Consider the following 22,789-nt stretch of genomic DNA (forward strand, 5'->3'; position numbering starts at 1 on the left):
TACCATATGTACCTATTGATTAAACTTAATTCAAACGTCCTCCCAGGCTTCCAGCACACGAGCCATCAGGGCTCATTGAAAATAATTTGTCTGACAATTTCAAGATTAATGACCATTTTTCAGAATGTTTTAGCATTTTTAACAGATGACTATCCAGAGTGCACAACGTAGTAACCTTGGAAAGCTGAATTGGTCACAATGATAAAACACTGGCAGCTGCAAAAGACTCAAAATACAACTCAAAACAATCCTTTTAGTTCAGCATGCCTGTCCAGCCCTTTGCTGTCCTCTCTTTGGAGTAGACAGCAGTCAGACATGGAAGAAGCTATGTACTAGATTAGCCACTGGATGGTATTTTAATTTCATAATGTTCAACAACATCATACTTCAACAAACCTTGCAGTACTATGTGCTGGATCTCTTACTTGACTAAATTAGTCAGCAAACTGAGTCTAATTCTGCTCCAGATAAATGTGCCTTTCTATTTAACACTGTAGGCCCCAAGCCTCTGCTGCATTGCTCCAGTTTTACAGTGGCCTACAAGCAAAATAATGCATAGTAGTGAGTCAGGGTCAGTGACAGGGGAAAGGTAGGAGAACTGGTATGTGTTTTTGTGATCTAGAAAAGGACAAATGAAGCCACTGGTAGAGAAAACCTAGTGGTTGGGGGAAGCCAGTATAAAGAACTGAATCTATGAGAGACATTTGCAAGGATCTTTTCAAACCTGTTGCATTTTGCAGAGATTCTAGAGGGTCAAGTACAGACCATATGACCTCAGAGAGAGGAAAGTAGATGTCTCTCCAGTTTCTTGGATGTGGGTTATTGCTGATTATCCGATGGCCAAGAACAGCGAACTATTTAATGTGTGGAAGGATAAAACTCCTACCAGCTCCTCCTGATCGAAAACATGAACCTCTCCAGACATATGAAAGGAAAGCAAAGAAACCTGAAAGCAGAAAAGCCTGTAGCTGTGAGAAGTTTGTGCCACAGGAAGGCTAGATGGTCAGAATAGAGCTTTGTTTCTGAGATTCTTGCTGTTTTGAATAGCTTTTGAACCATCTCAGGTAGCCAAAACAAGTTATGAAATTCTTTAATCCAGATTGGAAGAAAATCATGCACAGAATGAAATATTTGTGTGCAGAATGGCCAAAAATAAAGTGAAAATGTAGAGATGTCCAAGGTTGCCTGAAGGTGAAGAACCAGCCTTGTAACATGGCATTAATTATGCAATTTCCATGTTTGCTGCAGGAGATGAGTGATAAACATCCTTCAGTTTTGTTAGAAGTATAATGTTATTCCTCGAGAGGGTAATACATGTGACAGTGTTGAGCAAGATGGAAAGGGGAAAGGGTTCATGGAGAGATTTTCTATAATTTTCTCCTCATGACTTAAATACAATGACCAAAGCTTAGACCTTCAGCTGTGTCTGAAAAGTACCTAATGCGAATTAGGCTCCAAGTCTGCAGAAATGCCTACTATGCCCCCCTGGTCCTAGGCTGATCTGCACACACACACCCTCCCCCGCCCCAATTTGATGAGTTTTAAATGTCCATGGGGAGATCATTTAGGCATAAGAAAGACACTTTTTTTTAGTGTCAATTCAGCTTCTGCTATTGGCCATTGTCATAAGCGTAGGAACTGCTTGGCTGACTCTGCATTGACAAAGGACACTTTACACAAGCATTGCTTCCAATGCCTGGTCCTCGCTATCTGAATAATGCACAGCTTTTACACTATCAGAGTCTTTCTTGACTGCTAATACTCTGTGGTGTGTCCCAGTATATAAGCAGTGTTCATTTGGGATGATGCTGTTAGCAAGCGCTAGATAATAGCAAATTAAGACCCATCCAACACTGCTCTCCCTGCTGGGTTTTCAAACCCGCAATGCCTCTTCTGCTGCAGCATTGAAACTCTAGTTCAAACAAGTGTGTTTAGACTTAATCTTGTAGTGCAACACAATTCATACACCAGGCCAGCATTTTTGTCATCATTCTGACTCATAAATTCCAAAGAAATTGTTGATAGTGCTCAGTAGGTAGTGCCAGGAACAATCCTTGATATGTGAGTTTTAAGCCTCTCCGGAGCAGAGACACCATCACGTATGTCATACTGGGCAATAGTTTCATGTTGCAGATTTGGATAACAAGCCTCCTGTTCATCTCAGGTTTCCTAAGAGAAATGTGGAGCCTGCTGCGAGACTGGCTTTTTCTCTCCCAACCCCAAACTTACCCTCTGTGACTCAATGAATATATTTTACTGAATAAATAGTTAACAAATTCGTGTGGAAGAGCAGCCAAAGTGAAGGAGATGCCAAAAGTTTATTTAAAGCATGTCTATTTTAGCCATGCATTTTTAAGTATCTCTACTATTTACTCCTGAACATCACAGAGCCAGGAAGTATTTTAGTTAGTTTAACCTGAAAGCTCTCTCTATTATGTAAGAACTGCATAGCAGAGTGGAGCCTTTCTCACTAATACTTACATGTGTTGAAGACACCAGCAAAGACCCAGCACTGACCATATCTCACTGGTTGTTTAGAACTGTAATATTCCAAGAGAATGTCCACACTTCCCGTCCAGGCTGAAGGTGCGACCCCGTAAGTGTAGGTATTGTCCCAGGATCCAGCAATCACGCCACTGTCATCCCTGGAATTGATCTAAAGACAAAGGAAATGAACATTATGGATGTCAGAGCCTGAATAATGAAGAGCTCTTTAACCTAGCAGACAAAGATATGATGGGAGAGACCAAATATAGCCAAGTTTAGGCTAGAAATAAGACAGAAGTGTTTAATTATGAAGTTAAGAGATGGATAGAACAATCTTGCGAAGGGCCTTGGTGGATATTCCGTCACTGAACAATTTTAATCAAGGTCAGATGCTTGAAAATAATGATGAAATTAAATCACCACACTGAGTATCCATGTTGCCAGTTTAGTAAGTTTTATTAACGCTAAACACATTCACTGTTAAGTATTTTTAATAAACATGATCACTAATAGACTGAAAAGCAAGCCTCAGAAAAGTTAAACCGGATTCTTTCCCAACATTGTTTTTCTATCACCATCCATTCAGAGATTTTAATAAAATCACTCCTGATTTACAGTGGATTTACAGTGATTACAGGCCACTGTTATTTTTAGAGTAGAATCTAATTTCTTCAGTCCAGCACATATGAAACAAGAAGAAATTTGCTGTGTAAGTTTTCCCTTCGTAAGATTATACAAAGTGTGGAGTTTTGCTGACTAATGACTAAACTGATAGGCATTAACGAGCAATACATCTCCTAGCTGCAATTTGAACCAAACCAGTTGAGGCTGTGCAAAAAGCTCATTCACTCTGTACCTTTTAATTTGGTTAAAGTGGAACAGCTACACACCAGCCAAATAAATCATAATTCTCATTTAAAAGCTTTTGACTGGATTAACTACTGTTTTATAATTAGAAAATCGACTTCCTGTGAACCCTAGGACTGAATAAAGATAGGTATTCGGAGACATAACCAAAGGGTTAAGGGGTTGTACCCATCTCACTGCTGTGGGAAGCATTCCAAGAAAAGAGGCACTTCAAGGACAGGACAGCATTTGATCTTTAATCTGTGCTACAGATCATTGCCCAAAGGCTCTCCTCTGGCTGCAAAGAGAGGACAAATGGAACAACTCTACCTGCCGTGCAATGTCAGGAAGCCTCAGAAGGATCCCAGCATGGGGGCACTGGCCCCCTCTGGGAGTGCATGTTCCTCTCAGACACACTCAGCTGCACTTTGTGGCATTTTGAGGGAGAAGGAGAGCCCTGGTCCTCTCTGAGTTACCTTGCGCTACTGGCCAGCCACACACCAGCTTCCCAAAAGCCAAAACACTGATGGTGGATCCAAGGAAGAATGCGGACAGGATGTAGGCACCTCTTCATCTCTTGTTCCTGAGGTCCAGATTTCAGATGGACAAAGCTCGCATCCTCCTACAGCTTAACCTTACAGATTACTAAAGTCCACCTACTCCTGGATTTCCAGTGGTGAACTTCTTCATCTTCCTAAAGTAGTTGAGTGCCTCAAAATCTAACTAACATCTAAGGCCTTTTAGGGTTCATAAAGTGTGTTCTTCTGCCTATGGGGCTTTGAGGGTCCCTTCTGGTAGGTGTTTTCTGTCCAAAGCTACCACATGTCCAACATAAAAATGCTTGAAGGGACCTTTTTTGTCTACTGGTCCAGTGATTAATGCAGCCGTCCAGATTGTAAAAGAACCACATTCAATTCTTACCTCTGTCCCAATGGATCTGAAGCCACATTTCTAATGCCTAGGATGAAAGAACTAACTAGAAAGTTACAGGAAAAACAGAAGGGGGGGGGGGGCTCTCAATCCTTGCTGAAGCTGTTCTATTTAACATGGTGTTGTACAAAAATCAGCATGTGACACTGTCTGAGAGGAGGGAGATCCAGCTTCAATATCATCTAAGACAGAGAGCTCATTCTCTTACAGCCTGGGCAAGTGCTGTAACAGGCGGGTTAAAGGCTCATCCATCTTCAGCAGCCTAGTTTTGTGGAGACTATTTTAGTGACTGGACTCAGAGAGCAGCTAACGACACTAGCTCAATGACTAGGGTACTCTTCTGGGAAGTAGACGGCACGAGCTGAAAGCTCCATAAGGCAGAGGAGCACACTGAACCTCTGTCTTCCACAGTCTGGATGAGTCTTCCAGCCTGAATAATAGGGACAGGGCTGCTGTGGTACCCACTGCATGATGCCTGGTGTCCAACACTAGGAAAGAATGGAGGTTTGGGAAGCTGTCTCCTTACTCTTTGCTTGTGGTTATTTTAGGTGCTTCCATGTTGAATGCAGTGAGTTTTGAGGTTCCCATTTTTAAGAGCAGAGCTCTTGTGCCTTGTGTGCCTTGTTCTGGGAGCTAAGGTGTCTCGGGTGGATGCCTCTGAGTTCAACTGGGCCGTCAGAGGCTTATAAATCAGATACAGTGACACCCAGCCTTGCAATATCTTAAGACTTCTTTGGGGTTAGTGCTGGAGTCCATGTTGTCTCTTAATTCGCTGTCCCAAGTTTTATCTATCATGCTATCTCACCAGCCATGGAAGGAATAGCTTTATCAGTTATCTCAGCTCAGACCACAGTGTCACAGGAATGCTATCATGCCCGGAAGTGCAGTGTGTAAAAGTGGCTTTCCTATCAGTGAGGTACCACTCTCAGAAAAAGGCAGTGGGCTGACATTAGGATTTAATCCTTAGTGGAGTGAGACCTGAGAGCTCAGAATGGACAATTGATCTGGCAGATGTTAGTGTGAGCATATCAGGGCATGAGGGCCATTTAAACCAGCCTGGCTTTGAATCAAGAGTCACTTCTGACACATCTTAGGCATCTATATCATACCACTGCAGAGGCAACACGGCAAATTTTGACTGGGTTTCCACGCCCAGAGAGCTCCAGTTCTGCCTTGTCCATCAAGAATAGGCAAGCATCCAGAATGTTTTCTTCAAACTAGATAAAAGGAAAGAGAGAGAAAGAGAAACATAGGGAAAGTTGAGTCACTGTTTATTCTGGAAAGCAAAGACAAAATTATTGTTCATTGTTGTTATAGTAACTGATCAGCTTCAAAATTAGCTGATCTAGTCAAGTTAAATTTCTTTGTTTAAAAATACAATTTTCTTCTAGAATATTCATCCCTATTTAACAAAAAAAAGTGAGGTACTGTGAGAGAAAAGAAAATGTCATTTTCAATTCAGTCTCTGTCTGTGTTCGAGAAGGTTAAAATGGCAAAACAGCCTTTCTGACAGGACATAAAATTTTACGTGACAACAAGAATATAATAGGAAGATATTATAATAATAACTACAAGAAGCTAGTCTGCTCACTAAGGGCTTAACGTCCTTCACAGATTCCTGACCTGATAACTTCAGAGGACCTCTCTGACACAGCCAGTGCAGTGCTGAGAAGTTGACCGATAAATGGTTTGCCAAAGTTAATTTAAAGAGTCTGTATTTTAAAATAAATTTTAAATATGTTTAAAATTGACAAGCCAAAAGCTGCTTGTATGGATTAATCCTGGTCTAAGAAACATAGACATCAAAAAATGCCAAGTGACCTAAAGTAGTCTTCTTCAAAAATAGAGTAAAAAGGTACAGTTTCTTCGATCCAGCATGAACAAGCACAGGAATGAATTGAGGGCAGAGGTGCCTAAATAGACCAGAAACCATTGTCACAGAACTTGCCCTGTGATATATTTCATTTTCCTTAGGAGAAATTGCATAGCAAAGGAAAATTCCTCTGTCCCCTGGAAAATGGTAGGAGACAGGGAAACGCACATTAATAAAACAAATGTCTTCTACATACACTGAAAACAGAATGTTATATTAACTTTCTAGGCTGTGATGGAAACTCTGCTGGGCTCTTCCCTTACCATGTTACAATAGGAAGGGTTTAAGTTCTACATATGCAACCATTTCTTAAAGATATGATTCATACTAACATGATTTTTGCTCTCATGCTGAGCTGAAACTAAAGCTGGATTGATTTTGTAACTGTCTCCAGCCTGGCTCAAGGCTTCTCAGCAGCTGAGGGTGATCCAAGTTTTGCGTCCTGAAGAAAGATGGCCAGAGGCTAGGACAAGCTGCTGCTTCAACGGCCTGGGGAAAGGCAGAGGGGGAGGAAGGGTAAGGCCTGGGAGCCAAAAGGAGAGCTCTGAAGAGTTGCGACTGTGGCCGTGGGAAAGCCAGGAGGGTCAGGGTGACTTCCTGGTGAGCCCACGCACCCCTCGGCCTCTCTCCTATAGGCAGCAGCCAAGCTCTGGCAAAAGCAAAGATGGCAGAGGAGTCACCGTTGTTTCATCACTCTTGGTCATCTCCTGTCCAGGGAAAGCACTCTTTTTTGCCTCTGCCTAGAGCTGATCTGCCACTCACTGCTTAGGGCACTGACATGCAATGGACGCAAGCATCCTCCCAGGCAGCACACCTTATCTTCATCCTGCTCCTTGGCTCTGTCATCCACACATGCATTACATTAATTTCTCCGGAGCAGAAGTTCACTAGTAAGTAACATCTTATTGTCTCATTGAGCAAAATTTAATTCTTGTTGTTTGGGCAAGTAGGGAAAAAGGGGTTGGTGTTTCCCAGGGAAACGACTCCTAGTATTGTATCATCCCTGAGAAGCTGAATAATTGCACTGTGGACTCTCCAGTCCACTCCAGTGGTATGTGATTCAAATAAACTCAGGTGAATGACTGCATTGTGGAGATCCTGCCTCCTAAGGAAAATCCTCACAACAGATTATGTAAACCTCGGCCCCTCATACCCATATCCTGCTTCAAGTTCACTTTTCTTCAGGCCTGGCCCAGTGATTTATCACTTTCACCAGGATCAAAATCTGCTTTCTGCACTTCAGGTCATCAGCAGTGTCTAACACCTGAGTTAAATCAATAAGAAGTTTACCCTGCAAATTAGATTTTACTCATCTACAGTTTACGAGACACTGTCAATCTGGCCAGCATGTACAGAAAGAGTAAGAAAGAAAGAAATTGCTGTCAGTGTTGTTGCCTTCCACCTTAACATTTACAGAATGACATGAATGCCTGTGAAATAACTGGATTAACAGGAGAGATATAGGAGAAGCTGTTAAGCCTAGACGCCTTACAGTACCACAGTAGCGTAGGGGACAGAGTAGACATAATACAGCCTAAAGACAGTTTGGCCCTTCTTCACTGTCTGGTGTTTCACAAACTCTAAAGCAAACTAAATCAGTTTCCAGGTCTCAATCCTGGTGTGAAAATACTATCTCTAAGGAGGTGGACTAGAAATATAGCACACGTAAGGCTAAACACCCTTGAAATGTAAGAAGAACCAGAGTAGTGGTACACAGCCAGGATATATGAGTGAACTTGAGCAAGGCAGTATAAAGCATGCATTGTCTGCTTGACATAGCTAAAATGGAAATAAATAAATTGGATTCAGGACCAAGAAACTTTGGCAGAGCCACCTGGAAAAGACTGCGAATGGAAAAAAAGGCATAAGAAAATACATAGGCAAAGAGGTTTGTTCTGTTTGCACACAAATTTGCATTGGTTATATAGCAATAGTCAGACTGGTCCTCAGTGAGCATTCTCCTTCACACTAACCTTTTTCTAACAGGTGACCTTTAAAACCATTTAAATCAAAACAAGAGGGGCTCAATATCTTTTGCACCAGCTAAATTAGGGCCATATTTTGTGTAGTCAGTTGCAAGCAGATGTGATCTCACTCTGCCTGTGGTCTGATCTGACCAAATGCACATGCCATAAAATTACATTTGCACTGTAGGCTACGAAGCTAACACAGCTTAGCACGTGGACATGAGCCAACTCAAGACAGCAATGAGAACTCTACTGGCCACCTGTTTAATTTTATTTTTCTCACAAAAGAAAAAAAAAATGAAATGATCAATATAACATCCAGCTTGTGACATTTCTTAACTAGAGAATTCTTCTGTGCCTAGATTTCTTCTAAAGCCAAATTTCCCCTGAATCCCCTTTGGGCTTTCCTGAGTGACTGGCAATTTACACATTCTAGGAAGAAAGGAATCACAGTCATGTTACAAGGAACACTTCCAGCCTATTCATTACAGCCATGTTTCATTTGGTCTGTTATTTTTTCTTCTTAGGTCCACTTTTCTTGCCTTCCTTCCTTCTCAAATTGATGACACTCATTGAAGGCAGCAGTTGCAAGACACATGTCCCATTAGTAACCCAGTTTTGAACTGTACTTCCCTTTTTAATTTACAGCCTGCATTAAAGCTTTCAGCTGTCATTGTTCTAAGCATTTTTCTAGTCTAAGAATATTACTGTGCATTAGGAAAGAATAATGGTATAGTTTTTCCCAGCCTATCTGTATTTCTGTATATAACCATGTACCTTAAACCTCTATGACTATATGTGACCTAATGCTTTTTACTTACACTATTGTACAGGGCTTTATGCATACATACAATACACATACATGTATGATATACCTGTAAAACAGGCCTTGCTGCTAGCACTTTCATCCACTCACACAAATGTTCTTAGTCCTTAACATCCAGGATTGCTGACTTCCCTCAGAAAATGAGTTAGATGAATGTTTTCAATGGCTGGGATTTGGCTGGGTAAGATAGGAGCATCATGTCCTCCACCTAACTGAAAGTGAGGGAACTAGGAGGTGGCTTGTTTGTCCATTGCTCTGCGCTTCGAGATGTCTGTTACACCCATAAAAAATGAATGATCCCATTAAAACTCTTGGCTTGTGGTCCCCTTAGATGTACCTGCCACACTCAGTTTGCACACAGGCAAGTGATAACAAAAGGTGCACAACAGCATGGGGGGAAATCAGGACCTCCAAGTGCAAACAAAATTGGAATGAAAGCACATAACAAAGGGATATGGAACAGTCCTAATATCTCAGACAGAACTATCTCCTAATAAAAGCAAATAGATAATGCAGTTTCTCAAGGGAAGGTTGGTTTTTGTGTCAGGAAAGGGCCAGATTTGCAGAATATAAGCACCTCAGTCCACGTCACCATAGACCATAAATTTAATGTCATAGGGCATAAATCCTTCAGCTGGTTTAAGCAGCACCTTCCACCTCCAGCCACTGATTCGCTCTGTCTCTCTCTCCTCCTTACATCTGTCACAGAGTGAATCCCAAATCTAGGAACTGAGCAAGCTGAAAAATAAGCCAGCAAGAAAAAAAATCAAGGAGATCCTTATTCAGCTAGGTCAGCTCTCCAGTCTGATTCATTGCATAGCTCCACAAACACTTGCACGGGGAAGGAAGGACCAGGAGGGGGCATTTTTGGTCAACTTAAATGCACACCCAGCCTTGGCCTCAGGTTATGGTTCCACATCCCTTTATCTCACAGGCACCTCCAGCTTATGGAATTGCCCCCCTGCACACCTACCTTATTTAAGGTTTTTTTAACTCTGAGAGGTTCACAGTCTGAGCCCACAAACAAATGTGCTGACACAACCAAAGGAAGGGTGCAGAGGCGGGAACTCCCTAAGGCAGTGCTGCTGCAGGGAAAAAGATGAAATTGTACCCTTAAATAAGGAAACAAGAGAGATGTGAGTTCAAAGAGCTCTCCAGCGCAAGCACACTGGCAATCCATCCAGCACAAGCTTTGAGATTGTCTTTAGCTGAGGGACAGAAAGCAAAGCAAGAAGGTCTGCTCTGAGAGGCCATGTCTGAGAGGTGCAGGGAAAACTGGATGGATCCATTACGTAGCATTAAGAAAATACCTCAACAATTTCTTAATTACTCTGTTATGAAAAAAAGTAGGTGAGGTGAGATGAGTCCAACAGCTGTCAATTGGTGCCCCCTGAATGACAGTTAGGGTGACCTTAACTCATTTTGATATTGTTCTTAAACGCCTGTCTGTTTCCCATTCCCATACCATAGCTTAACTCTTTCATCCAGCAGGGATTTTCAAGCTGTTGAGTGCTTACAAATAGATTGCAGTAAAATAGGCAAGCAGCAAGTGTTTGATGCTGTTGAAAGCAGCAGATCTAAGTGCATCAATACCGCACTTCAGCCTGATGGGGTGAGTTTCCCACCAGGCTGCAGAAGGTCGCTGGAGCCTGAGGGTATCAAGTCCAGACAGTGCAGGAAGAAATTCCACCCTCTGTCACTGTGGTGAGGAAATTTCAAACTGTGGGACTAAATCACAGTTTGTCACAGGAACCCTGTGACAAGCTGACCCACAAGAATATGAGAATTATTTCTGCCAAGTTGCTAGAACTAAAAAGAAGAGTCAAAAAGGAAAACAACCTATTGCTGTGGGAGAAAAAAAATCTCTTCTCTTTCATCAAATAGGCTTGATCCTGAAGAAGCAATAACATGGCAGCAGAAGTACTGCTGCATTGTAGAAACATCAGCTAATGATCGTAACTTTCAACAGGCAGCCTCTTAGTATTTCAAATGAGCCCCTAAAACAAGATCTTTAAATATTAGATGTTATGAAATTACTTTTCTGGATTAGGTATACACCCACTTCACACAATTTTAAAATTATGCCCCTTGTGCTTCTCAGGTAGACACCAATAACGCACTCCAGAGCCCACAGTCTCAACCACAATCTGATGTCAATTAAATTTACTTGCTGTCCTACTGGGACCAGCCAGTGAAATTCTAAATAGCTCACCTGACCATAACTCCAGCTTCTTAATTTTATATCATTGACGTCTCCATGGAAAATCACACCAACATCATTCAGGACATATTCTTCTCTTTCCTTCTCATCATCCAGAAATACGGTATCCTCTGTGTCAGTTTATCCAAAACAAACATTAACACAGCCACTTAGTTTTTATATAGGACAGATAAAAAACTTAGCATATAATGTAGTTATGTTTAATGAAAAGTGCCTCTCATCCAGGAAACAAAGTATTTTTTGATTCAACACAGTACAAATATAAAGAGATTGTGACCCCAGTTAGAAATACGATACATGGCTTAAAGGCATGCAAGATGCAAAAATGCTGACAAGTCCTGACTGTTTTCTCAGGATCTGTAAAGCATGATTAAAATGTCACATCTTATCAAGGATTTTATGATTACTGTGTACCACTGATTTAAAAGTTGGAGCACCATGACGCAATTCTGCATCCATACAAACAGATCAAAGAACAATTTCAAGCCTGTTAATGTTAATGGAAAACAACCCAAGATAAGAGATTTAAAGAAAAATCTGTATTGCATTAAAAAATGGAATACAGTTTTTATAGGGTATTAACAGAAGGTTTGCTTTTTATATATGTAAATTATTGAATGTACTGCCCCTCCCCCATGTAGCTTGACTGACCAGCTAATGTAAGGTGATATTTGACTGTCCAGGTGAAAACTGGAAGAAATTGAGGAGATTATCAAAATATATGCAAAGGATGTATCCTAGATGTGTCTTGTTAAGGTGCTCGCAGGTAAGTACGAAGCAGATCATGATTTTGTGACACTAAAACAGTAGGGGATTTCTTCTCTGTGCCAGCGTTAATAGTCTGAGACTAAAAGATACAGCTTAACTTGTAATAATTTGTGAATTAATTAATTTGGGGAAATCAGTAATGTGGCACCAGACAGCAAATTAAAGGGAAGCAATAACCTGTGATAGCATGATACGAGCAAGTATGAAACTACCACTCTCCATTACCATAGTGGATTTCTTCAGCACCCCACTACAAATCACTAGAGGGTCATTTCATTTTTAAAAGTCTATTGATTTGCTCTGTTCTGTTGAAATGCAAATTCAATTTGTGCTTCCTTGTAAATCTCATCTTTAAAAAAAGCTTCTTCATGTGCCCATAGAATTGCAGTTTGGATGGAAATAAGGCAAAATCTGTACCCTCCTAAAAACCAATGGCCAAACTCACACTGATTTCAGCTAAGTTAGGGTTTTTTCAGTCTATACACCTGACTGAGCCAGAAGTTCTATTTTCTCTGAAGATCTATTAATATCAATATATCTATACATACAGTAGGGATTATGCATCAATATATAACATACAACCTTTACACTGGAGTGCAAGGAGATGATACAGAGGAAGTGAGAGGCCTTCATCGCATTTAAGATCAGGACTTTCCCTTGTACTTTCGTCAGTGTTGCTGTGTGGCCAAAATAGTTCTTTTCCCCTCAGTGTGACTGATTTTGCTGACTCGGACACCCCAGTTTTTCTCCTCTCCTCCTTTTTTCTCCCAGTGCTCCTGGGACAGCCACATTCAACTTTATTTAATCCAGCTGTGAATGTGCTTCTATTTCAGTGCTTTCTGGTTCTCTCTCTCTCCCTTCCCTATAGGCCAACAGCCAGGCAGGTACCACGGCAGAGCCTGGTTCCCGCAAGGAGATGGAATAAGGCAGGCAGGGAAAAACAACTGTCAGTTCTGTTTTCCTGACATTTTTGAAAAGTTTTTTGTTTGTTTGTTTTCATCTTTAGAAAGTTTTGTATAGCTCCAACTACCAGGAAAGTGCTTAGGTAGGGGCACAAGACTACATCAGCATCAGAGCAAACGGAGAAGCAGCAGGTTTTACTTTTTTTTTTGCTAAGGCATGCAGGTTTGAGACCCGCTCTTGCATTCTACAGAGTGGTGGTATTCACTCCGCTTCTAACAGCTGAGTCATAAAGAAGTTTATAAACCTATTACTACCTATGACCTTGTCGACTTGCATCCAGCCCCAAAGTGGAGGATAATGGGTTTATCAGAGGCTACCAGGTGACAGAGAGAGAACAGTAAAACCTGAGAGTGAATCAAAAAGCTGCAGTGATTTATGCTAGCAGGGCATAATCTCATATTTAGGTAACAGTGACTTTTTTGAGGTCTAAAGTTCCAGCTCTGAACAAATTCTGCATAACATTCTGCCAAAAAAGTTGCAGATTTTACAAATCATGTAGGCTGTTTGATAAGGAGGGATGTGCATAATCTGATGATTGAACAATTATAAATATTTACTCACCGAGTTTTGGATTTTATTAAAGCACATCTGTACAAATAAGTACAGAGAACACATTCAAAGGAAGAGAGCTCACATCTCCTGTGTAGTTATGCATTCAGTGGAGTGCATGCACATGCTTTCTTGACAGCTGTTGTTCCCTTTCAGGGATTAAAAATATCAATATTGATCTGGTTGATATCAATTGAGATGCTTACATTATTTCAAGACCATGTGACCTTTGCTAAATCAGATAAAAATTGATTAAGTTCTCTGTCAATTATTTTTAAATATTTGTGTTTTTTGATAACGCAAAAAGGGCCTCTGTGTTTCACAGAGAAGCCAGCTGCTTTGATTTTTGACAGCTTTCACTACCCCTGAGACTGTTTAGAAGAAAACACAAGGCATTTATGACTACTTTGATGCTAAGCATGCTGTACGTAGTACAACTCCTAATTATTTTGTGCAAGTGGAGACTCACATTTGACAAACAGAATTCCGTGGAAATGTGCTGGGTTTGTTTGTTCTTTTTCTCTAGCAGTTTAAGGTTTTTTACTCACTTGTTTTATCCTGGGAGATTACTAAGACACTAGCAATGCTACAAAGAGGCAGATTAGCCTCTATGCTTCTCTGTTTGAAGATGGGTAAGGTAAAAATACATTTCATGAGAAGACAGTACTGCAGCTAAGGAAACCCACTGCACACAGGCTCCTTATAAAAGAGGTAGGAAGTGTAGAGAAACCCCTTCTCTCTGGGGAAGTGAGCAGGGGACAGGAAGGGCACAGGGGTCCTTCCCCAATACGGAGGGAACGGGGGAACCCCCTTCCCCAGCACAGCCACTAGCCAGAGCTGGAAACGTTTCCTCATGCACACAGTGAGCACTGAGCTTGGCATCACCAGTGGATGGGAAGGTGGAGGCGGCAGGCTTATCCGGCGCACCCAGCTTCCCTTGACTGTGCTCCCATGGGAGCTGAGGAGTCTCAGCAGCATCCCTGGGCTTCACTGGAGCAAGAGAGCTCCCAGCGCTCTTGCTGGGAGGGTGCAACACTGTGGCAAGTGCGGAGCTGCAGTAGTTAAGTTCAGATATCTACAAAATTGACTCCTCTCAGGATCAAGCTCAGTATGCTTCTCTGCAGCTCTTAGCACTTATCTGCATTAATGTAGCAAGGGTATGAAGCTCTGTGTGAATATCACCCACATGAAATCTATGACATAAGAGATCAAATTTAAGCTTTTGCTACGAACGCCAGAAAATGTTATCGGGCCAAAATTGGATTCCTGATCTCTCATAAGAGGAGGCCAAATTCAACCCCATGCTAATAATCATCAAACTATATTAGGACATTGGAAGGACATAAACTAAAGAATTGTGCAGCTGGGTCTATAAAGCAATATATTTAATAGCTTAAATATAATGCACTTCGCAGAAGGTTTGGGTGAATGAAATGCATGCCTTCTCAGCCCATGGAGTCTGCAGCTTATCAGATACAACATGCATGGCCACCTGTGAGAAAGCCACAAAAGGCAATACAAGGTCTTCTCCTGATAGGTGCAGTGCGTTCCCAAGCAGAAAGCTACTGGGGCACAGCACCTCTTTGGAAAAAGCTCACAGTATCCAGAGCAAAGACGACATCCTCTGCTTTCTTGTAGTCCAACATCACTAAAAGTTCCATTAAATTTCAAGAACTTATCCTCAACCACATGCAGTTTGTATCTTCTCTTTCAGAACTGAAGAAGGCTCTGCATGCCTGAAAGCACATCTCTTTTTCTCCACTATATCAGGTGGCTGAAGAAAGGATGCTTACAGGCTTTATCTTGCCTATTAACAAATGCAAATTTCACCTGAGTATCTGAAATCTCAATCCGATAGCATACTGAATTCTGCTGTACCCAAATGGGAAGGGCAGATGCATATCTCTTTGCAGGATTAGGTGCTGCAGCTGGATCTGCAAAGTCTTCCTGGTGATGAGCCTTAAATGTAGCTCAGGGGGTTAAATCATATAAAAAAAATCAAATGATTTTGGAAATAAGCTACAGAAACTAGTCAGTTTAGCCTGACTGGTAAATTATGCAGACTTTTGTGAAGCAGCAGAAAAAAATGCATATGTGACTGGGAAAATATGTCAGAACAGAACTACAGTATGAAAAGGAGTAATAAGAAAGGGCACAAATGCCTATGTCTTAAAGAAAAGCTCATACAGACACATTGATGTTTCTCTAAAATGATGAGTCGAAAAGCTGCAGAAGACACTGACAAAGCCAGTACTTTGCTCACTGCTATAACAATCCCCATTCATTCCTGGCATCAGTCTTCTCTCCTTTTAATGAGGCTTTTCACTCAGACTTTTTGCTTAGCTATTAACCCAGCAAACAAGTCCAGGAGATTTTCAAACTATTGCTTTCTGTGCACTTTAACTGCCTGATTTTTATACTCTTTTGCCATTCCACTGAACAACCTTTTCCAGCCAAAGTATAAAGTGTGGAGAAACGCTGCCCTTCATTTTGTAACACAAAAGGGAAAGGCAGATATAGGAAATAATTAGTCCAAACTACCTAGGAGTAAAAGTAGGGGAAAGAAGTAAATCCAAATGAAACTGTGTCCTGGGTTGTGCAGAAAATGAAAATTTGTGGCAGTCAGCAAAGCACAGGATTGGAAATCACTGAGACACACCTGGACACATAAGCTGGAGACAAAACCAGGATCATCTGGGGGTGACCCAGAATGGCCTCCTCTAGGCCTTGGGGCCACACAGTGGATCTTTGCTTCCCATAGACCCTCTTTTGCTTTCTTGTCGCAGAGCCTTTCTGACAGCCTTGCTGATGGCTGCTGCTGAAGGCAACTTCAGCATGCCTTGTACCCTACTGTTTTGCTCCCAGACTGTGACTTTAACTTTGTTGGCTTTTGGCCATATTCAGCACGGGTATGAAGGAGCGAGTGCATATGAGAGCAAGGCACTCATGTGTCATGAGTAGCTGTATATCAGTCAGCAAACAGTATTGGTGGGGGAAGAGGTGGGAAGAAGAGACTGATTTTCCCCTTCCCACCCTCTGGCTAGTCCCTTGAATCAGCCTTTTCGGTCCCAGTCATACCATGGTGGAGCAGTCAACCCCCCTACAACCACCACACCTTTACTCCAGATTATGGCTGCCTGCAGCCCTGGTTGTTGTGTGCTAGTTATGAGGCAACTTGAGTCAATTTAAGAAGCTCTTTCACCGGGGCTTACCTCAGAGTATACCTCTGCATAGTCACCATGTTGGCTAACAAACTGGCTGTTGAGACATCCAGGACTAAAACCAAGGGATGCAATAACATGAAGTAGAGAATTGCACCTACCTAGCTGGAGCTGTGACAGGCTGATACCTTTACAAACCTTGAGCAGTTTTGTCTGCTCAACAGTGGGTCACATACACTCACTTTCCTGTGGCCATGACTCCTCTCTTCCTATTTCACACCATTCCCTTCTCCCAGAACAAACTCTTAGCTTACTTTTCTAAGGTGCTTTCCAAAGTATCTCATAATGCTGTAGAGCCCTGGACCCTACCTTTCCCTCCTCTCTCTGCTTTACTCAGCATTAACATATGTCTTCCTAAATAATGCATAAGCTAATCATTGTTTATATTCCCTTGGACCAGGGGCAAGTAATGAACTCAGCACAGATCTTTCTATGTACTGACAGGAGTATAGTAGAATAATGGACTCTATTAATAATGCTAAACTTACTGGTCACATGGTAAGATGGCCCTTGTTTGGTATGGGACTATTTTATACAAATATTCTGGGAAAAACCTTGTAGCTCCCATGAAGGAAGGGTGGCAGGAGGATATTAAAGTTAGTTGGTGATCTAAATATATAGCAGTGTATATGCCAGACTTGGAGTCTTACAAGTATCAGAGACTTAGACATAGTGCTGCAGCCTGCATCAGAAGGCTGGTGAACTGAACCTCACCAGTTGTCCTTGTCCTCTTAAAGTCACATGTTGAATTCATTGGGTAGAATGCATTTCTGTCAGCATAGGCCTGATTTTACCTGAGATCCAGGGAGATTAAAAACTTTTTTTTTTAAACCCAATAGATTATAAAAAAAGGCACATTTGCAAAATGTTCTGTTACTTGCAGAAGATGGGATAACTAGTAATTAGTCAGCCCTAAAGGGAAAGTCTCACACAGAGGCAAGGCACCATGAATCATGCTGCACTAGATTGACTGTATCTAACCTGTGCAGGAGCAGCAGCTCCCATTGAGTTCCTGCAGGCATTTAGGCTGCAGCTGTTTGATCCTAAAGTGTGACAATCAATGATGTAACTCAGTAGAAAATCTGTCAGTATGGGACAGTGCCACATACTGCCCCACACTGAATCCTGGAAAATAAATGCATGCCTGTATGATTTGTCAGTTTGAGTAAGGCACACACAGGCAGGCAGAAGGCTCAAACTGATGCCTATTAAAGTCAGAGCAAAGCTTTGGGGTATGTTTACTGTGAGAAATGGAGCAGCGCCACAGTCTCTAAATGGCAAATGCAAACTTGGACTTATAAAACCACAGAGTGCAACTAGAGCAGAGGCATAGGTCTGCAGAATGGAGCCCCACTCACAGGGCTATTCCCAAGCCTATAAAACTTGTCTCCTGTCAGATTTAGGTAGACACAACTATATCGTTTCCAGAAATAAACTGGCTCACTTCCAACCACCTCAGTACCAAGCTCCTCTTCCTGGACTACCCCATGCCTCCCAAAAACCAATGAGCCTGGCAGCAGAAAGTGTGAACCTTTGACTCTCAAAAGCTACTTACGCTGGCTCCAGGGATTGAAGAGTATGTAAGTATCAGTTTCTGAATTTCTAACTGTTCGTAAGATGCCAAAGGGAGTCCAGACAGCAACATACAGGCGAAACTTCCCAACAATGCAGGAGGCAGAGGACATGATGGACAGGCGAATGGAGTTGTTCTCCTTGTGGGTAATCTTGGCTCCCCACTCCCCAGGGTTCAGCTCATCACCTACCAGGACCGGGATGTAAGTGCCTTTGTTTTGCTGTGGATAGCGGCCTGGAAAGAGAAGGAGATAATTCCATGAGTAGATTCACCTTGTTTTAACTGTCTCTTCATTTCCTGGTAGCCCTCTGTTCCTTTGTCTGTTTTCAACTGAGGCAGCAAGTTCTAGTGGCAGAGACCAGCTCCCTTAGAGTTTCACATAGTGCCTGCTTATTTGGCAATAGTGCCACACAAATGCGCACAATACCTCTTAGCGGGCAGCCTGTGCAGACAGCCCACACCCACCTTGCTCCAGCAAGCTTTAAAGCTCAGGCACTGCTAGGAGTGTAGCCATGGCAGTGCGAGTGTGGGCTGTCTCTGGCTTTCCTTGGTTCAGACCTGTTCATCCATCAAGCTGCACTCCAGTTTGCTCCTTATCTTCGTGTATAGTCACACTTATCAACAGTGTAGCTAAGAGCCCCTTGCCAAGTTCAGATTCATCAACCACCCTCTTTGTTAATATGCAAGCACCCACTAGGGCATGGACACTGGCTGAGGGCTTTGGAGCTCTAGTAGAGGAGAGCCATGCTCTTCTCACTGTGCTTTTGAGTTGACAAGCAGAGACCAAGCTCTCCTTCACACTAGTCTGCATAGACGGGGCTGAGAAAATACAAGTCAGTCTGCCAGCAGATATCCAAAGTTTAGTTCTTCCCAAGCACCTCACGGACTGAGTTGGAATCAACTCTAGACACCTGGAGTACAAATGAGTGCATCTGGGCTAGATAGCCAAACTCTTTGTAAGCAATGGATCATAAAGTATGACACATCTACAAAGTACCACACATGATGTTCTTCTGTCTTACAGTAACACAAGCCACACTCTACAAAAGCTTACTTTTCTCTGCCAACTGTAAAAAGCATCTAAATGGATAGGCTACATGTAAACATGTACACTGCCAGGATTTATAGTTCAGTGAGAACTATTCCACCCTTTCAGCCTGAGGTAGAGCCAAATTCCATCTGGAACCCAAGCAGTAGTGTAGACAAAATATACACTTGTGAAAGGCTGAGTTCCTTGCATCATTCTCAAACCTATTCTTCATTTCATATTTTAGGCTGAAAGTCAGACTCTTTCATCCATACACAGGGAAATGAAAAACATAGAGGCGGACAGAGAGACAGACCTCTATATTTTTCATTTCTACTATTTAAGAACTTCAAAATTAAATGTACAAGGTCACTGATTTTCCTGCTTGCCTATTTTTATACAGCTGATGCAGAGATAATCGCAGATTTGAGCATTGCTACATTTTGGGAAAGGACAACTCCAGTTTTGAATCTGAAGGTTGTAAGCTGCCATGACCTCTGTGTTTCTATGAAACCTGGGACTACTGCACTTCATCCAACAGATTATTCAGTGCACATAAATAGTCCATTTTGCTCTGAAGGCCAGGGATGCTGTAACTCATGAAATCCATTCAGATTAGTGAGGCATGCAACAGCAGGAAGAGACTTACAGAAGAAAAAAGGACTAGAATGAGAGAGCAAAATCAATAGAAAACACTAGAAGATAAAGCACTGGACACTTCAAAAATAAGCCATCAAAGGAAAGACAGTCTAGAGAGAAGACTCTATAGAGGTAACTGAGACAAGAGTCTTGTGTCTGCTAACAATTGGGATCTGAGCACTGAACATAGTCTTGTGCTTTGTAGCGGAACTGGGTATGACCCAGCTTGCCTCTACAGTTGATATTTTGCTTCTACTTTTGAAATCATTGTTTTTCTTCAAAAAAAAGCAGTCCACACAAACAAAGCAGTAGAACTAACCAAGTAATTGAACCAACACCCTTGAAAACCACTGACAAGCGCTACCTTTTAAAATACCCTCCTTAGCTCTCTCAGAAAGGGGTGGGAGAGATTAGTATCTTAATATGGTTATGAACTGACTTTATCATCACCACTGGAAACTACACATTAGTGTAGAAGTCCATTGGAGATGGCAGGAGCTGTGCTCTGGAGGGGGACTCTGCACCAGTATGCAAAGCCATGCAAACAGAACTTGCAAACAGAAGCACATGCACTGATCACAGAAAGGCTGCAGAATCACTCCCCAGTAAATCTGCTTGTAGAAGCTAAACAGAATCCCAAAGAGACCATGGGGTCTTTGTAAGGCATCATTATTAAAATGCCCTCACCTGCACCTCACAGCTGGCTCAGCAAAGAATCACACGTGTGGTATTCTTGCCTTTCTGAGGCCCCAGCATGCAAAACCTCACTTGCCTTTCCAAACAATGAAGGTACCTCTCACATACGAGGCTACAGGACACCCTAATCTATCTGTCACATGACAAGGGAGCACCTGTAGCTCTCACTGAGGAGTATGCAAGGTTCTTTTGGCCCAGAGCCCTTGCAGGCCCCACACAGCTGCCCCCATGCAAAAAGAGAGAGGCCACAGCACCACACTGCCTACCCAGGATGTGGAGATGCTCCAGTGTGACGCAAAGCATGCTGCAAGAATCTCGTATCCAAAGTAAGAGGCTTGACAGGTCTGCAAACTTGATGGAGCACGACAGTAGCCCACAGGACAGCCTTTGGTGATGGGATATTTTCCAAAGTATTTCAGCTGTGCTGGGGTGAGTAACTCCTCAGCTCTGAATAAGGAAGCTTAATAGACGGGTAACTCTGGGATATTGCCTCACTACAGACTCAGAAGGGATATCAGGGAAGGCATATCCTAGAAGTCAGGATAATTTGCAGACTCTATAAACAGTAAATACAAGTCAATGCTGTTGGCTCCTAACAGGCAAGGAGGGTTCTGTCTGCTCTGCCAGCCTCGCACTAACAGTCCCCAAAATCCTGAACCCAATGGGAAGGCCAGGAAAACAGGCAGAGCCCTCAAGAGCACAGGGAGAGATTTCCAACATTTTATCTGAAGAGAGGACAGGTTTCCTAATCTTCTGAAATGAAAGCAGAAATACAAATGAAAGAGCAAGGAAATAGTTACTTCTGACAGAAGCTTGTAGAGCTGATTTGTAATCACACATCTAGACACCTGACAGCACCAGCCACACTAGTCTCATATACACGTATCTGTTGTCTTGATACTAGAGCACTATAAAGCTGAGTAACTCTGACATTATATACTAAGGTTGCTGGCAAAAGAATCCTTATGTAGGTTCAATACTAAGTTTATTAACATTGTAGAATAGTCCTTTCAAGATGGCTTGACCATTTGCTTTATTAATTTCATTTACACGTTTCTGGCTGCAGTGGAAAAGTAGGGCCAATTTTGGCTCATAGTTGGGATCTCTAGTGTCAGCCCTTTCTCAGAAGGGATTATGTGCAGTGCTGACTGATTCTCTGGGTGAGATTCTCTAAGGAAGGAGATTCAATATTATCTGAAGACTCATTATCAGAATCTGTGAATGTCTGGCAGAACACTCTCTGCAGGCTCTCTGGTGCTAATCCAACCTACAGAGAGAGGCAGAAGGGTGTTTTGGGGTGCATGTGAAGACCAGGAGTCATGTAGTTAAGGTGAACTCTTTTTAGGCTGATAAGAGGGCTCTTCTGCCAGCATCATCAACTGGCTCAGGATCCTTGGTCTGATTTGTTCCAGGAGTTGGCAGCCTGAACCATGTTCTGCAGCCAGTTCTTTGTGGTTGCCTCACTTCTTGAAGCTCAAATGGGGTGTAGGAGGTCTTGGTCCTCCATCTTGGGCAAGATTATACATGAGGACATTTCACAAGAAATTTTTCTGTGAAAGACAAAGTTGTTGCATGATACCACGCTGTTGGGATGTCCCTATCCAACTCTGCCAAGTACCTGCTACTGCTACTCTTTCCAGGTTACTAATAGGAGACCAGGCTTTACCCAAATGACACTCTTCCTCTTCCCCTACTCAGCCATCTTCAAGCTGATGTCTCCATTTAGTTTAGTCTTTCCCTTGTTCCCTAGTGGATGTATGCATTGCTGTATGTATGTGTGTGTATTAAATATTATTCAGCCATTGCTGAATTAGCTGCTGTGCTACTACCACAGGCAGTAGAGGGACCCATGAGTGTTTCGGGATAGGTCCTACATAAATCAGTAGCTGTTTTACTTTTCCCTTTTGCAGGGAAAAAGGGGAAATTTGCTAGAACAGAGATAAGAGATGTAGTTAACTTCAGAGAACTTTTCCTTCCTGATGGAAGTAGGATACTTCTGAAGAGAGGGAGATGAACAAAGCTATTTCTCAATACTCTCTTTAGGAACCTTCATTAGAAGACTGTTTTTTTAAAGGAGTCTAGTCTAGTCTGGCTCCCTTTGGGACATGCATTACATACAGTTAGGTTAATAATTTTCCTTTTGGGTTCATTTTTTTTACCTAGATAGACTCTTTCACACACAGGGTAAAGAATTCATTTCCAA

At 42.2% G+C, this 22,789-nt stretch overlaps 1 protein-coding gene across 1 annotated transcript in view; it reads right to left on the bottom strand.

Annotated features, from left to right (window-relative positions):
• Positions 1 to 22,789, bottom strand: part of F13A1 (coagulation factor XIII A chain) — a 61,092-nt gene that overhangs the window by 24,207 nt on the left and 14,096 nt on the right. The window contains exons 4-7 of the mRNA XM_067290828.1: positions 18,207 to 18,458; positions 11,142 to 11,260; positions 5,373 to 5,480; positions 2,482 to 2,656 (exon numbers count right to left, since the gene is read on the bottom strand). Coding sequence (XP_067146929.1) covers positions 2,482 to 2,656; positions 5,373 to 5,480; positions 11,142 to 11,260; positions 18,207 to 18,458 — 654 coding nt within the window. The remainder of the gene's footprint in view (positions 1 to 2,481; positions 2,657 to 5,372; positions 5,481 to 11,141; positions 11,261 to 18,206; positions 18,459 to 22,789) is intronic.

The sequence above is a fragment of the Apteryx mantelli genome, chromosome 2, assembly GCF_036417845.1.
Source record: "Apteryx mantelli isolate bAptMan1 chromosome 2, bAptMan1.hap1, whole genome shotgun sequence".
Taxonomy (NCBI): Eukaryota; Metazoa; Chordata; class Aves; order Apterygiformes; family Apterygidae; genus Apteryx; species Apteryx mantelli.